General features: G+C 36.2%; 1 protein-coding gene across 1 annotated transcript in view; it reads right to left on the bottom strand.

Annotated features, from left to right (window-relative positions):
- The window catches only part of USP9X (ubiquitin specific peptidase 9 X-linked), a 144891-nt gene that overhangs the window by 75365 nt on the left and 47803 nt on the right, over window positions 1-21723 (bottom strand). The window contains 10 exon segments of the mRNA XM_033201721.1: window positions 1575-1708; window positions 3570-3706; window positions 6063-6269; window positions 10342-10446; window positions 12144-12296; window positions 14026-14164; window positions 14240-14491; window positions 14682-14797; window positions 18431-18649; window positions 20907-21019. Of these exon segments, the coding sequence (XP_033057612.1) occupies window positions 1575-1708; window positions 3570-3706; window positions 6063-6269; window positions 10342-10446; window positions 12144-12296; window positions 14026-14164; window positions 14240-14491; window positions 14682-14797; window positions 18431-18649; window positions 20907-21019 (1575 nt within the window).

A 21723-nucleotide genomic window follows, 5' to 3' on the forward strand; every position in this document is an offset into this window, starting at 1 on the left:
TCAGTCTGTAGATATACAGACAACATAAGGAGGAAAAACTGAAGAATGTAATCATTCCTGTGACAACGAAGTTGAGATGAGGCAGTAACTCAAGTAGAATTGTACTACAATGTAGCAGAAAAAACCCTAGTGAGACAGTAGGGTTCCTGACCTCTGACAATGAAATTAACCACCACATGCAAATGAAGTAAATAAAAATCAGCATTAAAGCACATATGGATTATATGGCTCTACTCTGGGGGAAGGCCCTCCTTGGCAACCATGAGGGCTTTGTACCACCAGGAAGAGATTATAATCATAATATACTAAACCCTACTACACATAAACCTCTTCTTTATCTCACTGATTTTGAGTACCTTTGGTATAGAACATAAATCACATGGCTGTATTGTATTGTCTTGATCGTTCTATTATACTGCTTAGAAGGAACCTAGGACTGAAATGCTAAGATCATTGTCTGTTGCTCATCAGCTGCCTAACACTTAGATTGCTTGTCTAGCTCTATAATCTATTGGCCCTGAGGGGATAAATGGAAGAACAAAGAGTCAACACTATCACCAGGAGTATCAGAAGAGTTGCTTAATTTTTATGTTTATCTGAATTTCATTGGGAAATGTACATAAGTATTAAGCAAAAATCTGGTAATTCATAAGCACCAGGGGATTTTATTCAATCATGTCAAAAGCCTACTCCTCAAATAATGAGTATTATAAATATTCTCATTTTTAACATACACACTATGGGCTTCTGCAAATCCTACATAACATGTTAAATGAATGGTAAGTTGAGTAATCAGTGTGTTTAACTCTATCACTAACACTGGTAATACAGTATTTTGTTCTTATATACTGTTCTGGAAACAAACTTGAAACTACAAAGTATCGATGGGGAAATGGGCATGAATTTGTCATAAGACAGAGGAGGAATAGTATATACTGAGAAGCCATCCCTACTCTTGCACACACAGACTGACATAACTGTCAGAGGGCAAAAGAGCATTGACACAGGGCTCCACATATGGCAGGCACTTATAATCGGGATCTGTTGAAATCACAGGAAACTTTATCCTAAACATGTTCAAACAATTTCACACTCTGAATGCCAATGTAAACATCTAGATTCTTATAGCCAGCCTCCCATCTCTACTCTTATGTTTTTTAAATTCATGGAGTCTCGAAGCACTTACAAAACATAAGCTTGGGATTATAAAAGAACTATAATGTAAGAACAGACATAGACAAAACAAGTTTTCTTTTAAAAAGCTAAAGGTGGTGGTAAAGGAAATAAAGGTTGAAAATGAGTCAAGTACATTCCTAAGAAGGTAGTAATCAATTGTAATAAAGGCAGGCAGAGCTCCCAAGGCAGGGAAGAAAAATCTATTTAACAAAGAGAATGGGGGAAGGCAAGCACTTAGTGAAGACCCTTCAACTACTGGCCTGGAGTTTAGGATGTCTAAGAGTTGGGAGTAATAGTGGATCTTAAACCCATAATGGAACATGATTTATCTAAGGTAATTAATGCAAAAAAAGGTCACTGCTATTTCCCATAGTTTATTTTAGCTTAACAATACATACCTCTAGCATACAGTCTCATGCTTTCCATGTAAGTTGCAAGGTTTTCTGCTACCAAAGTAACTAGGGCATGATTGTGTTGAAGTTGATTGATTAAGTCATGGCGATAAAACACATGGGGACTTCGCTGAGTTTGACTGAAACGAGAAGAACTTAACAATATAATTAGGCAATTAAACTCTGTTGTAATCAGAAGAGTTCGTACTATCTAAATTCTCAGCTACTGATGTAATAATTTAAAAATTATACTTTTGTACATTTACTTTTTTTAACGAAAATATCACAACTTAAACTCTTCAAAAAATAAGACATTTATTACATTATTCTTATTTTACACAAAAAGCATCCATCAGTATTCACCAACTTCACCAAATGGGAGTATACCTCAATGACTATTTTCTATTCTATAATAGTACCAAAGTGCTTGTGTTATGTAATTATTACCAAAATTATAAAATAGAAACATTTTTTGCAAGACTAGCATCACAAAAATTATGCTACAGTTGTAAGCAAGAATTTTATTAATTATTAGCTATTTAAGAAAACATCCTGGGACACTCTGTAGCCAAGTCTGCCCACAGGTGTCACCACAAAGACTAATCTGTTTTGCTATCTTCATTGAAACCTAATCTGTTTTGCTACCTTTGCTGAAACCAATCAACTTTCACATCCATTACTACTATTTTAGGGGAGAGGAGGCCACTGTTCTTGGAAGAGTATGTAAACTACTGTGCCTACTTCGAAAGCCAAATGCATTCATTTGAGAAAGGCCGAAAGGCATATGTACGATGGGCCAAACATACTCAAAATACGCCCTCAAATAAATATTACTGTTAATGAGATATATGTCTCAATTTCTTACAATGTTTATATCTCCATAGCTTTTCCAATTTGATATTTTTTTCTAGCCTTAGGGAAAAAAGTGAGACAAAGTTCAACTGTTTAAATAAAGACATACATGACCTTTTCTATTTCTGTCTGAGATATAATCATAGTAATGTAGAGCTGTAAAGGATCCTGGCACTCATTTAATCTTACATATAAAGAAAACATGTTTTGGTTTTTTTTGTTTTTTTTTTTGGAGACAGTCTCACTCTATTGCTCAAGATGGAATGCAGTGGTGCAATCTCAGTTCACTGCAACCTCTGCCTCCCAGGCTCAAGCGATTCTAGTGCCTCAGCCTCCCGAGTAGCTGGGACTATAGGCGCACACCACCACGCCTGGCTTATTTCTGTATTTTTAGTAAAGACAGGGTTTCGCCACGTTGGCCAGGCTGGTCTCAAACTCCTGGCCTCAGGTGATCCGCCCTCCTCGGCCTCCCAAAGTTCTAGGATTATAGGGGTGGGCCACCACACCAGGCCAAACATGATTCTTTACAGAATTTTTACAAGATTAAATTACTGGTTTGACCCAAGATTCACACCTAGAAATCCTGACTCCACTGTGAATATTCCTTCTATTGCATCCTGCTCTCTTTCTCTTCACATTATTTTTCCTTTTCATGTTATCAGTTCCAACTCTATTACCAGAAAATAGGACAAACTATTTCAGTAACCAGAATTTGACACCTAAGATAGTATAAAGACAGATATTAAAAAGAAATTTAGCTAAAATAAACGTTTAAAAATTATGAAACTGTATCTTGCCATCTTTCATCAATTTAAATGTCCTTGTGGTCTAATTCAACTTTAAAGACATGCCATGAAACTTCTTGGCATACTTGCTGGAAATATGGTATGTATATAATAATAATTCTGAACCAAGAACCCAAAAGTAATATTATCTTGATTCTGATATTTATCACTTAACTGTGGCTTACTTCCTCATTAATAGAACAAAGGAGATAGATATAATAAGGATTCTTTTGTTTCAAACACTTCTATATAGCCTCTTCTCACTCCACTAATTGAAAAATTTGCATTTGCCAGCCAATATGCTTTTTTTTAAATAAAGTACATAAATTTAAATATTGAAATTTTCTATGTTAAAAAGTCTTACCTCAAATTTTGAGGCGCTTCACCAAACAAACTACAAATTTCTCTAATCTGTTTCAGGGCGGGAATAACCCATTTGTCATTTGTGCGAAGTTCTTCTATAAAGCGATCTATCCATTGGATCTTTTGTGTATCACGGTCCTTAAACAAATGATTTCAATGTTTTAAACAGATCAATACTCAGAGAATTTTATTTTCAAATTATTTCGAGAATTATAAAATAAAAGCTTTTAAGATTAGCAACACAAGCATCATGTTGTAATTACAGTAAAGAGTTTAAATAATAAAAGCTTTAAGTTTGTTTTTATTTCACATTTACTACCAAAACTCCAAAAAGCCCAGCACTGTTATAAAAGCTTTGTATTATATGGACTGAAATTTATCTACACACACTGCAGATCCTAAGTATTAGTCACACTGACAGAAAGTTTGATTTTCCAAGTTTGCCAGAGGGTAGGTATTTAGCCAGTATTTTAAGAGATTCTACCATATCACAAAATCCAGAATTAATACATAACAAGACCCTGACTGTTACTCTACTCTAAATGGGCCATCTTTTAGTAGAGTGAAGAACACTGAAAATGTGTATTTGACTAAGAAAATAAATACAATGACAACTACATTTAAAAATAATCACCAAAATCAAAATAAAGAAACATACATACAAGGAGAGAAAAAGGACAGAGGCAGATATAAACTGTTAAAAATTAAATTAAGAATGTTATAAACTCAAAATTATTTCGATTATGATATTTTACTTCTCAAACGTTAGTTACTTCAGCTCTTCCCCTAAAGTCAATAGTAATCACAACTGCAAGTTTGTGTGACTAACAATTTTGTAAGCTCGGATTATTTTACTTTTGCATACAGGGAAAGGAAAACAATTTTGTGGAGTTTTTTTTTTTTTCCTGAAACCCCTCAAGTTTGGGATTTTGTAATGCACAGATATTCCTTTTTTGGTAGCAAAATTGGGATCATACTCTTAAGTGATATTAATCCTTTTAATGGCTCCATAATACAACCTTGTATAAACTATTAGTAATTATTCACAGCAGGGAGCTGTGGCTCATGCCTATAATCCCACCACTTTGGGAGGCCGAGGCGGGTGGATCACTTGAGGTCAGGAGTTCAAGACCAGCCTGGCCAACATGGTGAAACCCAGTCTCCACTAAAAATACAAAACAATTAGCTGGGCGTGGTGGCACGCGTCCGTAATCCCAGCTACTGGGGAGGCCGAGGCAGGAAAATTGCTTGAACCTGGGAGGCGGAGGTTGCGGTGAGCCAAGATCGCACCACTGTACTTTCCAGCCTGGGCAACAGAACAAGACTCCGTCTCAAAAAGCAAAACAAAAAAAAAAAAGTAATTATTCAGGAGGCTTCTACATGTTCATGTCCATAAACACTAATGAATGTCCTTGTGGGTACCTCTTTGTATCCTTTTTCACTATTTCTGAGAAGAAATTTATCTAAGTAGAAATGCTGAGTTTAATAGTGTGTACATTTTTAAGGCCATGAAAATATTTATGATCAAATGTACACTTTGACAGCAGTTTTGGCAAGCAGAAGGGAAAAGGTGGCAGTTGGAGAATGACTTTAAAAATTTTTTTCCCAAACAATAAATGAAAGTTGAAGTTGAAAAAAGGCAACAGTCTACTAAATTCAGTGAAATTCAGTAACTATTCATGAACAAATGTGTAAATCACTATGCCAGCCACTGATACTAATAGATATTTAAAAAGGAAGTTACCAGTTAAAAGCCCCGATAGCAAATGTACTGCTCTGATTCAAGACTCCTCAGAAGGACCCTTGATTTAATGAAATAATTTATACTCAAGGCCCTTATTACTATTTAATTTGCTGAATACTTAACGAACTGTCACAAATAATCACAGTCAAAACCTGAGTAGTATCTACATTAATACACCTTCCTGAGCTTTCCTTGGCTCTTACCTAAATACCAGTTCATAAGTGTAACAAATAGTTTTATTAACATGTGAGAAATTACTCAATGTTCACTTTACCATGTGTTAAAAAATATACATGCTACAAATTAGACTGTAGGAAATTGTGTGATTTGCTCATTGTGGAGGCACTAAATGTTTTAATGGTTAGGAAATTATATTAATTTTTCTTAACTTCCCTATGAGCAAAGAAAACCTAATTTCTCTTCCCTCTGAAGTCCCTAATCAGCTTTAATATTCGAATTCTATTCAAAACTGGCATTTCAGAACCATACACTTGGTTATACCACCACTGTATAATCTGTTCTGTTTATACTTTCTCCTAAGGAGACTAAAATGCTTTCCAGATGAGTCACAAAACCTTGATGTACAGATTCTAAGGAAAGCAGACTAATGAACTTTTTTGTTCAACTCTGGAAGATCATTTAAAAACTAACAATGTCAGAGTAACACAGAACTATCCTGTAACTAAGCCATCCTAACTGAAGGGGGAACGGGAAAGGTGACAAAAAGTGAGTAAAGCAGTACACTCTTACCTGGGAGCAACTGTAATCTAGTATTTTTATGTGGGCACTGAGAGCCAGGTCCATGATATCTACAGGCACATCATCACTGTGAGCCAGATTCCACAGAAGGTTCAACACTTTGTGTGCCATCACACCATCTTTATCATCTTCTGCAAGACGACGTATCAGCTCAAGTAGCTTTTCACGTTGCTTTTTACTCGCATTTGTCCAACTGGCCTGGAAAAAAAATTAAGTGACATGAAAACACATATTTAGTCACCACTTCATAAGTTGTCACCAGGTTAACTATATTCAAATTCATCAAAAGAAATGTAGCTAAGCACAGAATTATTCAAGTGAGATCTGAAAATACAGTTAGCCTGGTATTTTTTTACGGGGTAGAGTTAAATTCCAAAAATGAAAAATAAATGATACATTATTTCAATTTAGAAGACACCCAATTAAAAACTCTAAAATACATTTTTTTAAAACCTCTAAAATGGTACTGTAATACAACACGGTTATCATGCTTGTGGAAGGGCAGGGTACTAATGGCATTTAGTGAGTAGAGACCAGGGATGCTGCTAAGCAACATGGGAAAAGCTTTATGAGTAAAGTTACTGCTATGGTTTGAATGTCCCCTCCAAAACTCATGGTTAAGCTGGCACCATGCCTCTTGTACTTCCCAACCTCCAGAACCATAAGCCAAATAAAATTCTGTTCTTTATAAATTACCCAGTCTGTGGTGTTGTTATAGCAGCAGAAAATGGACTAAGTTGCTAATCAGTGTTTATTAGAAAATAAACTGAAATGAACCTAACATCAAACAGTAGAAGAACGATTAAGCTGACTGCGCGCGGTGGCTCACGCCTATAATCCCAGCACTTTGGGAGACACAGGCGGGCGGATCACCTGAGGTTGGGAGTTCAAGATCAGCCTGGCTAACATGGTGAAACCCCATCTCTACTAAATATACAGAATTAGCTGAGCGTGGTGGCACACGCCTGTAATCCCAGCTACTCGGGAGGCTGAGGCAGGAGAACTGCTTGAATCCAGGAGGCAGTGAGCTGGGATCGTGCCACTGCACTCCAGTCTGGGTGACAGACAGAGACTCTGTCTCAAAAAAAAAAAAAAAAAAAAGAACAATTAATGAGAGAAGATCCGTTCAATGGAATTACTAATATGGTACGTCTTCAAAGATGATGTGAGTGCCCGTTTCTATTTCCTTTCAGTCTACACAAAATAACAAAAGAAATATGACAACGGCTAAGAATATAAGACTTAAATATCAGATTACAATTAAAAACATCTGGCTCACATAACAAAAAGAGAGACAACTAGGTATTCCTCGTCAAGGAAAAGCACACCACCACTTAAGATATGCTCTAGTAAAATAAAAAACAAAACCTTCTGTATCAAAACTATTGACAGACACCAAGGCAACAAACGATCCAGTTTCTTCAACAAATAAATTGCAGGAAAAGTAAAAACGAAGGAAGCGGCCGGGCGCGGTGGCTCAAGCCTGTAATCCCAGCACTTTGGGAGGCCGAGACGGGCGGATCACGAGGTCAGGAGATCGAGACCATCCTGGCTAATACGGTGAAACCCTGTCTCTACTAAAAATACAAAAAACTAGCCGGGCGACGAGGCGGGCACCTGTAGTCCCAGCTTACTCGGGAGGCTGAGGCAGGAGAATGGTGTAAAAAACCCGGGAGGCGGAGCTTGCAGTGAGCTGAGATCCGGCCACTGCACTCCAGCCTGGGTGGCAGAGCAAGACTCCGTCTCAAAAAAAAAAAAAAAAAGAAGGAAGCTAGTTTCAAAGAGACTTAAAAGACATACACATGGACTACACCAGGATCCTGATCAAAACTCACTTCTAAAATGAAGACGTATGATCTAAGACAACTAGAAGTTTTAAGACTATGATATTAAGGAATTACTGTTTTTTAGGTAGATAATGGTATTGTGAATTTTTTCATGTACTCATCTTTTAGAGATACAAACTACATGAAAGGAGAAATTAAGAACATCTGTTCAACCAATGCAACCACTGAGTGAGTGAAAAAGATAACCAAACTGGGAGAAATTATTTGTAACTCTTGAACTGACAAGGATTAGCATTCAAAATATATCAAGAACTACAATCCAAAAAAATACAAATAATGCCACGGGGCCGGGGGCGGGGGAATAGACAAAAGACTTCAACAGGCATTCACCAAAAGAAAAAAAAAGTGAACAGCTCAAAAAATATACAAAAAGATACTCAATCTCATCATTGATCAAGGGATATAAAAACTACAAGCACAACGAGGTAACATTTCAAACACCAAGACGATTGTCAAAAATTCAGAACTCTGACAAGAACAAGTGCTGGCAAAGATATGAAACTTACTTAGAACTCAAATGTTTAAAAACTAGACTAATGTTTAAAAACTAGGCCAAGGACATAAAGCAAAGTCTAACCCAGAAGGTTGGAATCATTTGGTTGCAATCTGCAAAGAACCACAAGGTGACTCAGACTTCATTGCTTCCTTTCAAAATCATCTTTAGCAGAAACTTTCAACACTCCATAAGAATTGCCAGATTTACCAACACCTTGGAAAAAAAGTGCTTGTTACGAAACGACAAGTGCTCAATAAACATATGTTAAGCCAAAGGGGAGAAAATATGAAGAGTTATTATTATATTGAGACCATTACTGTATTTAGACTATCCTGAGAAGAGGAGGGATACAGGAGACACAATAACAACCCCTTTCTTTTACTTCTCTCATCAAAGGCATCACTGGTCACATATCATTTCAGAAGTCTTTATCTTTACAGTGCCCATGATGACCAATTCTATTATTTCCTCAGCTGCCTTTGATATATTTCAATGGATGGAAAAAGTATGTAAGTTTTACTTTTACATGCATAGAAACAAAATATATAAAAACCACACAAAAGATTCACTCAATACTTTGTTCCCTTCAAAATAAAAATTTCCACAAAGCAGCGATTTCTCCATAAAGTACCATAAAGCAGCGATTTTTCCATAAAGCAAAGCTTTAATGTCCCTAAGACTTGTCTGTGAAACTTGCTTAAAATACAGACTCTTGGGCTTCAGTACCTACTGATCTGATTTAATATGTCTGTGATGGAAGCCAGTAAAAATGGTATTTTCTCTTCTACTGTGAAATACGTATCTAGAAAAGTACGAGCATATACCAACATTACGGTACACAATGTAAACACCTGGGTAACTAGTACCCAGATAAAAAATAATACATGGCAAGCAACGCCTCAGAAACCAGCTGTGCCCATTTCAGAACTTTACATTAATGTAATCAAGGTGTATGAATTACTGTGTGGCTTTATTCCTTTCTTCAACTTTCTGCTTATCAGACTCCTCCATATGGTTGAGTTGCTCTTTCATTGCTGTGAAATATTGCACTGTATGAACATTCCATAATTTATCTATTCTATGCTTTATCTATCCTACAAAGCAGGTTTTTTCGCTATTACAAGTAATTCTGCTACAAGTGTTGTTGAACACGTACCCTGGTGTACATAAGCATGAGTTTCTCAAGTGTATATTCAGAAGTCAAACTGATGAGTTATGAGAATCTTAAACTTTACCAGAAATACCAAATATTTCCCCAAGTGGCTATAGCAATTTATGTTCCCACTAGTCAGTATAATTGCTAATTTTAACAAGAAACCTTGGTGACCTAATGATCTAATGCCAGTTGTTAATAGAACACCCCTTAGTGCAAACTGCCAAAAAGTCTTTATGTTCTTAATCTACAAATTCACTAACCACTTGAGCTTTCACAAACCTAACCCTGGCAACTAATCAAAGATGTTACAAAACATGGCCTCAAAAACCAACCTGATGGCATCAATGCAGATATGACTGTAGGATGAGTTCTTGGGCTACCTTATCAGTTACATTTTGATGAACTCATATTTTGCTTGTACATATGACCCCAGAATACCAAGATATTGGTATTCTCTTGCTGTCATCTTACTGTTTATTGCAACCAATCATCCTTCCCTGTAGTCCTACAATTTGCTTGAATCTGTAACTAAAATAGAAACTACCAGGGAAAGAAGTAAAAAGTGATAGCCTGAGTTTCCCTTATGGGGGCTATTAAGAAAATGAACACCAAGTTCTCGCTGGAAAAGAAAACAATGGCCAATTTCTTCACACCACAGACTATTTAATGGGATTTCTATTGAAATATTTATTGGCTAAAAGTAATTCACAGATCTAATTAATCAATTATATTTGAAATAGAATGCTAATATTTTGCTATGTTAATAATTACCTTAAAACAATCAAAAAGATGATCAAGTTGTTCAGGAGAAAAATCCCATGCCAATTTTGCCAGGAGATCATGTACATTCTTCACAATGGCTTCATGTTTCCCTGCCTATTGAAAAACAAAAACAAAATCACAACACACTAGAATCTGAGTAACAGATTAAGTAGTGTATACTGTTTACTGAGAACTATTAATAAAGTACTCTTATCTCCTTCATTTAACTATGTAACACAAGAAAATTCCTAACACAGCCCGCGCGGTGACAAATGCCTATAGTCCCACCTACTCGGGAGGCTGAGGCAGGAGAATCACTTGAACCCAGAAGGCGGAGGTTGCAGTGAGCCATTATCGAGTCACTGCACTCCAACCTGGGCAACAGAGCGAAACTCTGTCTCACAAAAAAAAAACAAACAAAAAAAACCTAACATTATAAAATGCTTTAGAACTGCCATCTAAAACCTGGCAACTTAATTTCATGATATAATAAATACAGCTAATGTGTACTTTGGCAGTTCATACAAACCTTTAATACAATTTATTTAACATGACAATTTTAATATTGCAAATAGAAAAATAAGGCACACTAGGCCAGGCGCGGTGGCTCATGCCTGTAATTTCAGCACTTTGGGAGGCTGAGGCGGGTGGATCACAAGGTCAGGAGACGGAGACCATCCTGGCTAACACGGTGAAACCCCGTCTCTACTAAAATTACAAAAAATTAGCCAGGCGTGGTGGTGGGCGCCTGTAGTCCTAGCTACTCGGGAGGCTGAGGCAGGAGAATGGCGTGAACCTGGGAGGCGGAGCTTGCAGTGAGCCGAGATTGCACCAGCGCACTCCAGCCTGGGCGACAGAGCGAGACTCTGTCTCACAAAAAAAAAAAAGAAAGAAAGAAAAATAAGGCACATTAACAATATTGTTTCAAAATTGGAACCTTAAGCACTCAAAGGCAAAGCTGTTTTCTTGGTTTTTATCAACTAAAAAAAACAAAGCTTTATAATCTACAACTCAATAATGCTTCCCAAGAAATCCACGATTAGAAAACTGTCATTAGTAGAAGGAGTAGCAGTCTCCAACTCAAAACCTAAAAAGGTTACTAATCCTTCTGAAGAGTTATAAATCCTCTGGAATAATTGTTACAGGTCTTTATAAATAATCAAGTGATTCAATTCTCCAGACACTGGAGGTTTTTGCTTTCTATTAAATCTATGAAGAAACCAATTACAGATGTCTTTACTCTCTTTCAATAGACACTCCTTATGATTTTACTGTTTGCACCTTTATTTAAAACCACAGACAGCCGGGCGCGGTGGCTCACGAGGTCAGGAGATTGAGACCAGCCTGGCTAACACAGTGAAACCCCGCCTCTACTAAAAATTATGAAAAATTAGCTGGGCGTGGTGGCAGGCACCTGTAGTCCCAGCTACTCGGGAGGCTGAGGCAGGAGAATGGCGTGAATCCGGGAGGCAGAGCTTGCAGTGAGCCAAGATCTTGCCACTGCACTCCAGCCTGGGTGACAGAGCAAGACCCCGTCCCAAAAAGAAAGAAAGAAAAAGAAAAAGAAAAAGACAAAAAAAAAAAAAAAAAACTGACAAATTCTCAACCTTTATCAAATACAGATAAAAGAATATTTTTATTTTTAAAAGATTACTGGTTATTTCAGAAACATTCCTGGCAAGGTAACAAGCATTTAAATGTTCTCAAAGTCAAACATCCTGCATCCACTTCATGATAGCTACTACTGTATTTATTCAGTTTTTAGTATCTTTATTTAAAAGACTAAATAGCCATCATTTTAAATTCCTTACCTGTGCTGCCCAGATATTATCAAGGTCCTGTAAGGTCAGAGCTTTTTCTTTGATGACAAAACGAAGAATCTTCTCTAACTTTTCTACATATTGTGGCTGATGAAGACTATCTCGCAACACTATGGATAAGATATTGTTCTGCTGTATCCATTCCTAAATGTTAATTCAAAAACGTGTTTGAAAGCAGAAATTAAAACAATTTTTTCTTAATTGCTTACACTATTATTAAATATAAGGAAATTTAAAACACATTTACAAAATATAATACTGATAAAATATACTTATATGTTGCTTTAATGGAAAATTATGACATTTTATAACAATTTTGCACATACAAAAATGTTCCCATAAATTAGAAATACTGAAATTAAAAAGATTCTACACTCCAGCATTTACTCAGAAAAATATTATTTAAGTACACAATCACCATGGCAGGGTGGGTACAGGACCAATTTTAGGATCTTTGGTTCTTTATCCCAATTTTGCCCCAGAATTATGTTTTGACCTTGGGTAAAAAGGCATTCTATTTTTTACTTTTATTTATGAACAATTATCATGTGCTAGGCACTATTACTGCTCATCCATTCTCTCTTTAATTTTCCAAACAATCCTAGTCAGAGATACATTATTATATTACAAAATGTAAACAGGCTCACAGATGCTAGAATTGGAATATGAATCAAGTCATATGCTTCCACAGTCTGTTTTTCTGTAACACTGTGCTAACTTGCTCAACTAGCATTCATTTGATCTACAGCAATAGAATAACGTGCTAACTCATGCTACAAACAGGGAGTAATCCACACTATATGATTTTGCAGTATTTAGCTTACTGAGAATAAAAAGTAGTTAGGCCCAAAATGTGCTAGAGAAGTACATGTCTCAGCTGATAAAGAGCCAGTTTTTAATGTCTAATCTGTTGCAGATAGTTGTTTTTATGTTATTCTACATATATACACAAATATTTTTAATATAAAGACAGGGTCTCGCTTTGTTGCCCAGGCTGGTCTTGAACTCCTGACCTCAAGCAATCTCTCCTTGGCCTCCCAAAGTACTGGGATTACATGTGTGAGCCACTGCAGAGTCACAGATACTTTTGTAAAACACAATAAAAATGTCGCAATGTCAAATTGCAACTGAAGTTTCTAAACACTTACTGCTGTTTTCTGTCCTACCTAGGACTTGTTCAAGAACCAGCACCAGTCTTCAGACCACACTCTGAATAGCTCTGTACTGGACTTTCCACGAGGCAGATACGTACATCATATGTATGAAACTAAATGTCTACCCCGATCCCCTAACACAGGGCAATATCTAAGCAGTCTCCACATACATTTTAACACACTCTAATCACTATCTCCCCCACTAAAGTGAGGGCTCCTTGAGGGCAAGGACAGTTCTCCTACAGATGTTTTCCCAAGACTGTTATACAATATACATTCAAAAAATATTGGCACTGTAACTTAGATGGCATACTTAACTCATTTCAAAACAATATCATACAAAGTATCTATGGTACATAAAGTTTCCTAAAATTTCAGTATCAAAATAAAATTCTACCCAATCCATTTTCTAGATCAACTCTACCTACTCCATTTCAACCAACTTCCCACTCTCCAACAAACTAGTAATTGCTTCAGAACGCCACATTCATCACTAAATTTATCAAAGATGTTTTAAAGTTACTCATATCACTATCAAATAATAAGCTATGTCATTTCAAAAAGTTCTCAGGATTAACAGAGTTATAAATCAATCAAAACACCTCCCAATTTCAGTTTACTTTAAAATGTCACTACTACTAATTTTTTTAGCTAGAGCTATTCTAATTTTTCGTCTTAAGTAGATTCTTATTCATATAAAGAAGAATCGAAAGACTCACTGCCATTCGTTCAGCTGTGAGCCACTCTTCCTCCTCAGGATTACCATGTCGATGAGTATAGTATGATACACTAGATATCACCTTATTAACTTCATTCAGGGCATTCATCTTTCCATTGAAAGAAGAAATTTGCAATAATCTGTAAGAAAAATTCAGTGATAAGTATGATTCTAAAATCGGCATAAATAATTATTTCAAGAGGTAAGTATCTTACCTAAGTATCATTTTTAACCTAAATATTTCTAAGTTTTTAACAGTTTCTTCTTGTCCTGGAACCCTTGAAGCTAAATTCTTCAAAGATTTAATAATCATTGAAAGAGCATCATTTTTGGCTTCATTCTTTGCTTCCTTTTTCAGTTCTTCATCAGTTAAGTTTTCTAAAAACTGTGGAACCATTTCTATTATTGGAAGAAAGTACTTTTTCACTGTATGAAGAGTGAGAAACTCATAGCATTGCCCAAATGGTCTGAAATAAGAAAGATATAAAACTCCTGTAAATACGCAATTTCTTAAAATCAATTTAGGACTAAAATCTATTACTTTTTTAAAATCCAAGTTATTAGTTGAAGAAATCACACTTGAAAAATCCATTTTTTATGAAGCAAAAACCAGCAATTCTACGGTGCACTAAACATTGATTTTTAAATGTAACTTACTTAATAAGGGCTGCAATTATTTGAACGTTTAATGCTGATCCATTAATAAAACGATCATGCAAAATCTGGAACCCATTTAAAGTGCCAAATTTGTTGAGAAGATCCACTAGCCAACCCTGTAACACAATTAATGAAAAAAGTTAACTTCCTACTTCAAGGGGTAAAAAGCACTAAAGCCTTCTTGAAATATACTAGAAATAGTAAATTCAGTAAAACAAATCATCTTTCAAAGGACCACAAAACATTGCATTTTGTTCACAGTAATTCCATCTGTGAGACAGAAGCAGTATACGTAGCAAGTATAGATTAAATCACTGGGGCATAGTTCGGTCTATTTGTACCAATGTAAGTGGTGAACAGGAATTAGAAGACATGCTCCTATTTCAGATATCCCACCATATAAGAATGAATACCTTCTAATTACTGGAAAGTCTTTTATATTAAAATAATTTTCAGGAGGCAGAGAGACTTCAAGAGAGTTACGAAGAAGCTACTCAGTAATGAATTTTGAATCTACTTCTTTAGTTGTAAAATATTAAAATTTCCCTATAAACACAGTATCTAATAGCCTGAGAGTGAATTGTCAATTAAAAACTAAGGCCTGGTCTTAGTATCTATTGTTCCTAAGTAGAATATGCTGGATGATACTTTTGCTTATACGAATTGCACCCAGTTCTCCTTATCTTAGAAGTAACACCATGCAACAGGATGAACTAAGAAAGAGCTGTAGCTCAAAGTACCATACAGCTGGCACAAACAACAGTTGTGAGGCTAAAAGCATGTCTGTATGTAAAAACTTAAGATGAATTAAAAGCCTATACAGATATAAGAATCAAATATATGTAGAAATAATGTACCTAAGAAAACCTTTCACACCTTGCCACCTTCTAAAATTTAGGCCATGTTTTAGAAGCCACTGGAAAACAAGGGACAAAAGAGACAATTCTCTTCTAAGCCTTAAGCAAAAATAATTTCTACAACTATTTTTGAAAAATATACAGGAAAAAGTAAAGATGCTAAATAAATGGCTGTATTTCCAATGTTTGTTTAAAGAGAAAATATGATAGCTAATGCTAGTGTTCTTGTTTGGTTTTTTTTGTTTTTTTTTTTTTTGAGATGGAGTTTTACTCGTCGCCCAGGCTGGAGTGCAATGGTGCAATATTGGCTCACTGCAACCTCTGCCTCCAGGATTCAAGCAATTCTCCTGCCTCGGCCTCTCAAGTAGCTGTGATTATAGCCATGCACCACCACACCTGGCTAATTTTTGTACTTTTAGTAGAGATGGGGTTTCACCATGTTGGCCAGGCTGGTCTTGAACTCCTGACTTCAGGTGATCCATCCGTCTTGGCCTCCCAAAGTGCTAGGATTACAGGCGTGAGCCACTTTGCCTGGCCTACTGCTAATTTTTATATGGTTTTAAAAGAATATGAATCAACTAAATTCTCTAATAAATCCATCACCGTATTTCAATATAATAGGGTTTTCCTTTTTAGTCATGAAAGGCTAATTCAAAACCATTAAAACTCTTGAGTACTTAATTCACCAGATCCCTTTTGTCATTCAGCAATTGTAAGGAAGTACATGCTCATTATGTAATATATTTTATTTCTTCAGTAACTATAATGAGAGTATTAGATTGATATACTTGATAGTTACATACAATATTTATAAAACAGCAGGTGTGGACACAGTAAAGAATTAGTCTAAAGCTAATCTTTCTGTATTTCTTTGACTGTAATGTACACTTAAACAATTGGAAATATTCAGATAGAGTGCTTCAAACTGAGGCTAATAGGCTAGCTTCAGCAGCTGCCAACAACAGCTTTCCTTCTCTGGCTCTAAGTTGTCAAGACTGGCAGAGAAAGATCAGTCGCCCTAAATAGAAAATTCAAAATGACCACATAGCTTACAATTCACCATATGCTTTCCACACAGTTTTCTATTACTACAAGTTCCTTTCCTCAAAGATAGCATGGTGAATTTCACCTGAGACCTTTTGTCGTAACCAATGAAGTTTTTATTATATTTTAAATGTTTGAATAAATAATCTCATTTAAACATTTTCAAACATCTTGGGGGAAGATGGGGAACAGGAAACACTCTCAGAGATAGTCCTGACAGCTTTAGCTTTCTCATGGGTCAAAAGTTGAGGCCACTGAGGTTCAGTGTCCCAGGAGGGTAGGGGGTGTAGAGAGAATTTGAAGTAGAACAGAAGACCTACCAAGAGCTCCAGAAAATGATTAAGTATTAAGGCTCAAAAATATTCCTAACAAAACAGACTTTTAAGCTCTGTAACTCAAATTTCTCAAAGGTAAATGAAACTCATTACAAACAGTATCAGAAAGTGAATCTACAGCTTAGAAGTTTATCTCCATCGACTAAGTCTGATGATCTGAATTTTGCCACTACCACCTTTGAAGAACAGAATTTAAAAAACATATGGAGGCTATTATATATCCCTTAGATTTTTCATTATATCATGACATCTGCATCCAACTAGGGACATGGTTGAAGATTCTGCCAACTATGTCCCCATTTAATCAGATTTATAGAAGACCTGTTTAGCTGTATAAAATTTCTCTTACTTCAACAGCAAGTAAATGTGTAAGTAACTCCATAGAACATGCTTCTCCTTGATTCACAACTATATTTTGGGCTATATTTTTAAAAATTGTACTCTTGAAGGCTTTGAAAGGCTAACTACTCTCCCAGTCGCTATATTTTATAAGTTTAATAGCAAGAACTATACTTCGAAGATATAAAACTATCTTCAACCAGAAGTCATCTAAAAATTTTACATTTAGCATTGCCAAATCAAGTTTTGTTTCCTGTGAATCTCTTAAGTTGTGGATTACTGGCATATAGAGCAAAAAAAAAAAAAAAGTAAAATTTAAAAAGAAATACAGGTATAGATTAAAATTTTCATTCTGAAGATTGCCATTATTAAGATATTAACCGGATCTACTCAAGCAAAAATAAGCCATCTAGTGGCAACTATGTGAACTGGGAAATATCAGAAAATCTCAACTTATGTTTGACATATTTTTGATAACTTCAGCTTATTAGTAGAATAAACCAAGTTCTGCATAATGTATGACTTAAAATTTTTCTGGCTGGATAGAAAAAGGGAAATTTGTACAAGACCTATAATATTAAAAATGTCTCCCTGAAATCTAAAATTTTTTAATTACTTAATATTTATTAAAAGCAGCAGCATTTAGGGATAAAGTTTTTACAGTATATAGTCTGTTTACACCAATATAAAAAACTTACATTTATGTACCGAATATAGATATTTAAGTGAGATTTGGAAGATTTACTATATTGATTTCATTAACAATTTCTGTAATTTTATGATGTATTATTAGGTATTTAGAGGATATACTTCATTTTGGAGTCAAAATCTTGGAATGCCTAAAAATGATCATGGCCCTACAGAACAACACTTGAGTCCTTGGTCAAAGAAATAATCTCCTACTCTATTTCAAAGAAAAACTACAGTGTTTCCTACTAACCCAAATTATGACTACTTCTAAAGAGGCTAGACAGAAGACAATGGGGATAATTATACATGCAGAAAAAACAAAGACAGAACCAGAATGACAAAGCTACGAAAAAGGCTTCTGGTTGGGTATATTTTCATTTAAAGTGTTATTTCATTGTCACACTTTAAATACAGATCACTGAAGATTCTGTGTCAGAGCAAAACAATTGTATTATTTAATTTTGAAAATAACAAACCAACACACCTTCGGTGATCGAGGGTCTGGAGAACGAGCAAAGAGTTCATCTTCGGGCAACTGAACACTTGAAGAAACTGATTCACATGGACGTGTACCATTGTAGATATGGAATTTGCAATGAGGATTTAAGGCCATGGCAAGAAGTTCTAAAAGTGGAAACCAGTCTTGGGACAACTTGGCCACACATAGCTCCACCAGACGATGAGTATTGTTAATAATACACCTCTGTTACATGAGGAGGAAAGGCAATTTACAAGATCAAAACACTGCAATTTCAAACAGAAATATCTTCAATATGAATCGTATCCTAACAAATAATGATCTCTCCATTTTTCTAACCATTTCATTAATACTGGGATCAAACTGATTATCAAAGGACAAGTCAGAATTTGTTTACTTCATAATTTATATGGTACTTTCAAAAGCCATTTGCTATAGCTTAAAAAATACAAGAGGGACCATAAGTTATCTATTCCTGCTCTACGTCCACAGATAAGATTCAAGTTACTATTTTTTCTCTCTGGAATTTGTACACGAGAGGCAGCAATTCTAAAATCTAAACAATATGTCAGGCTGAGCACAGTGGCTCACGACTGTTAATCCCAACACTTCGGTAGGCTGAGGAGAGTGGATCACTTGAGGCCAGGAGTTTGAGATCAGCCTGGCCAACAGGGTGAAACCACGTCTCTACTAAAAATACAAAAATTACCCACGTGTGCTGGCATGTGCCTGTAGTCCCAGCTACTCGGGAGGCTGAAGCATGAGAACAGCTTGAACCCAGGAGGCAAAGGTTCCAAGGAAGCCAAGATGGCACCACTGCACTCCAGCCTGGGCAACAGAGCAAGACTCTGTCTCAAAAAATAAAAATAAATAAAATACAATATGTCAATCATCCAAGATAAATTTGCTAAATGTCAAATGCAAAAGTCTGACACCACTTCCAAAGTTTCCCTTTCTACACCTATAAAATTACATGTTAAATCAGAAAATGTGGAATTTTTTTTTTGAGATGGAGTTTCGCTCTTGTTGTCCAGGCTGGAGTGCAATGGCACGATCTCAGCTCACAGCAACCTCCACCTCCCAGGTTCAAGCCATTCTCCAGCCTCAGCCTCCGGAGTAGATGGGATTACAGGCATGTGCCACTACACCCGGCTAATGTTGTATTTTTAGTAGAGACGGGGTTTCTCCATGTTGGTCAGGCTGGTCTCGAACTCGGGACCTCAGGTGATCCTCCTGCCTCAGCCTCCCAAAGTACTGGGATTACAGGCATGAGCCACTGGCTAGAAAATGTGGAATTTTTATGCTATGGTCATATTTGGGAAATAGGTTATGGGCCACAAAAACATTATCTGCTTGACATGACCACTTCCACAGTATACAAAAGAACAGAGGCCGGGCATGGGGGCTCACACCTGTAATCCCAGCACTTTGGGAGGCTGAGGCAGGTGGATCACTTGAGGACAGGAGTTCAAGACCAGCCTGGCCAACATGGTGAAACCCCCTCTCTCCTAAAAATACAAAAATTAGCCAGGCGTGATGGCACACGCCTAAGTTCCAGCTACTCGGGAGGCTGAGGCAGGAGAGTCGCTTCAACCTGGGAGACGGAGGTTGCAGGGAGCCGAGATCGCACCACTGCACTCCATCCAGCCTGGGAGCCTGGAGCCAGAGCGAGACTCTGTCTCAGGGAAAAAAAAAAACAAAAAAACCACACAAAAAACAAAAGTAACAGAGACTTAGAGTAATTATGGCATTTTATCAGTCTGAGACATATACTTTCACTTTTTAAGATCTCTGGAATCTGACTCTATCTTATAATCAATGAATAATACATTACTGTTTTCCTAAATGGAAGGTATTTGCAAAGAGGAATTGTGTTTGCTTCTGTTAGTCACTTGGGGGCACTACCAACCTGAGACCACTTTACATTTTACACTTAAGGGCTTTTTGTATCACAACTATAATTTGAATTCAGTCTACAAAACTGTGTAAATACTGGCTTGTGGTTTAGATTTTCACTTCTTTTTTTTTTAAATCCCTCCCTCCACCAAGTGCCAAGGTTAAGATATGCAGGGTTTTTCGCTGTCCCTTTCTGCATAGCAAGTTCATTTTTGACCCTTTGGTGTCCCAGATGTATATGAAATGCCCCATCTTGAGTATTTTTCTTAATAGTCCATAAAACAGTGATGTACCTTACAATTGATAGCATTACATTTTCAATGAAATGTGATGACTTGCCTAAGGTCACAGACACTTGAGATCCCAGGGGAGAGATTAAACCCAAGTTTAACTCTAAATCTCATGTTTATTCTAAATGACCATGCTGCCTTCAAGAGACTTAAACATTTTTAAGTTTTTCATTTTTAGACCTTTTAATTCAATTATAACAGAATAAATATAACAGAGCCACACATACATATACCCCTCCCCAATCACAGGCATGACTATGTAAATCTGATCCTTTAAAGTCAAACACAAGACTCACATGAATTTCGAACTTCCAGCCACTCACTGCTTCATCTGTAAGGATTTTAGTGAATGATATTGTTAGCCCATCTCGGAAAAATCGCTGACATGCTTCACTTTTAACATCAAGGCCTAAGGAAAAGTGAGAAAAATTAATGCAAACAAAATATTTATCTGATTGTTTTTACATTGTCCAATATACAATAAAAGGTAATAACTGAAAACTTCACCGACAGCTAACAAATATTTAATTGCATAAAAGTAGATTGACCGAGTAATATTAACACTAACTGAAAATGTTACAAATTATGGCACTAGCCTTAAACACAAAATGGTGATCAAGCAGTACCACGAGAAGAGGCAAATTTAAAATAGAATTTTGCTCCCTGAAAATAAGTCTTCGAACTTAAAAACATTTCCCAATTTTTAAAATCTTATTTTGTTCATAAATCATTCATTTAGCATCAATATCCTTATACTATTCTGTGTTTGATCAAATAAAATGAATTATATCTTGTCTTCCTTATTAGCCTCTCTCATTATCTCAGTTTCTCTGTTTCTTTACATCTTTGCTTAATTTCACTTCATTTTAGAAAGGCAACAGAGCAATGTGCTTCCAAACAAAGAAAATCTGTAACTCTTAATGACAAAATAAAAACTATTCAATTTGTATAGAAAGTATTATTTGATGGACAGTACAAAAGAGATGGTAATTTAAACTTTTAAAAATTTGGAACTTGTTGTAATCCCAGCACTTTGGGAGGCCGAGACGGGCGGATCACGAGGTCAGGAGATCGAGACCATCCTGGCTAACACGGTGAAACCCCGTCTCTACT

The sequence above is a fragment of the Trachypithecus francoisi genome, unplaced genomic scaffold (assembly GCF_009764315.1).
Source record: "Trachypithecus francoisi isolate TF-2019V2 unplaced genomic scaffold, Tfra_2.0 Lachesis_group6, whole genome shotgun sequence".
Lineage (NCBI taxonomy): Eukaryota > Metazoa > Chordata > Mammalia > Primates > Cercopithecidae > Trachypithecus > Trachypithecus francoisi.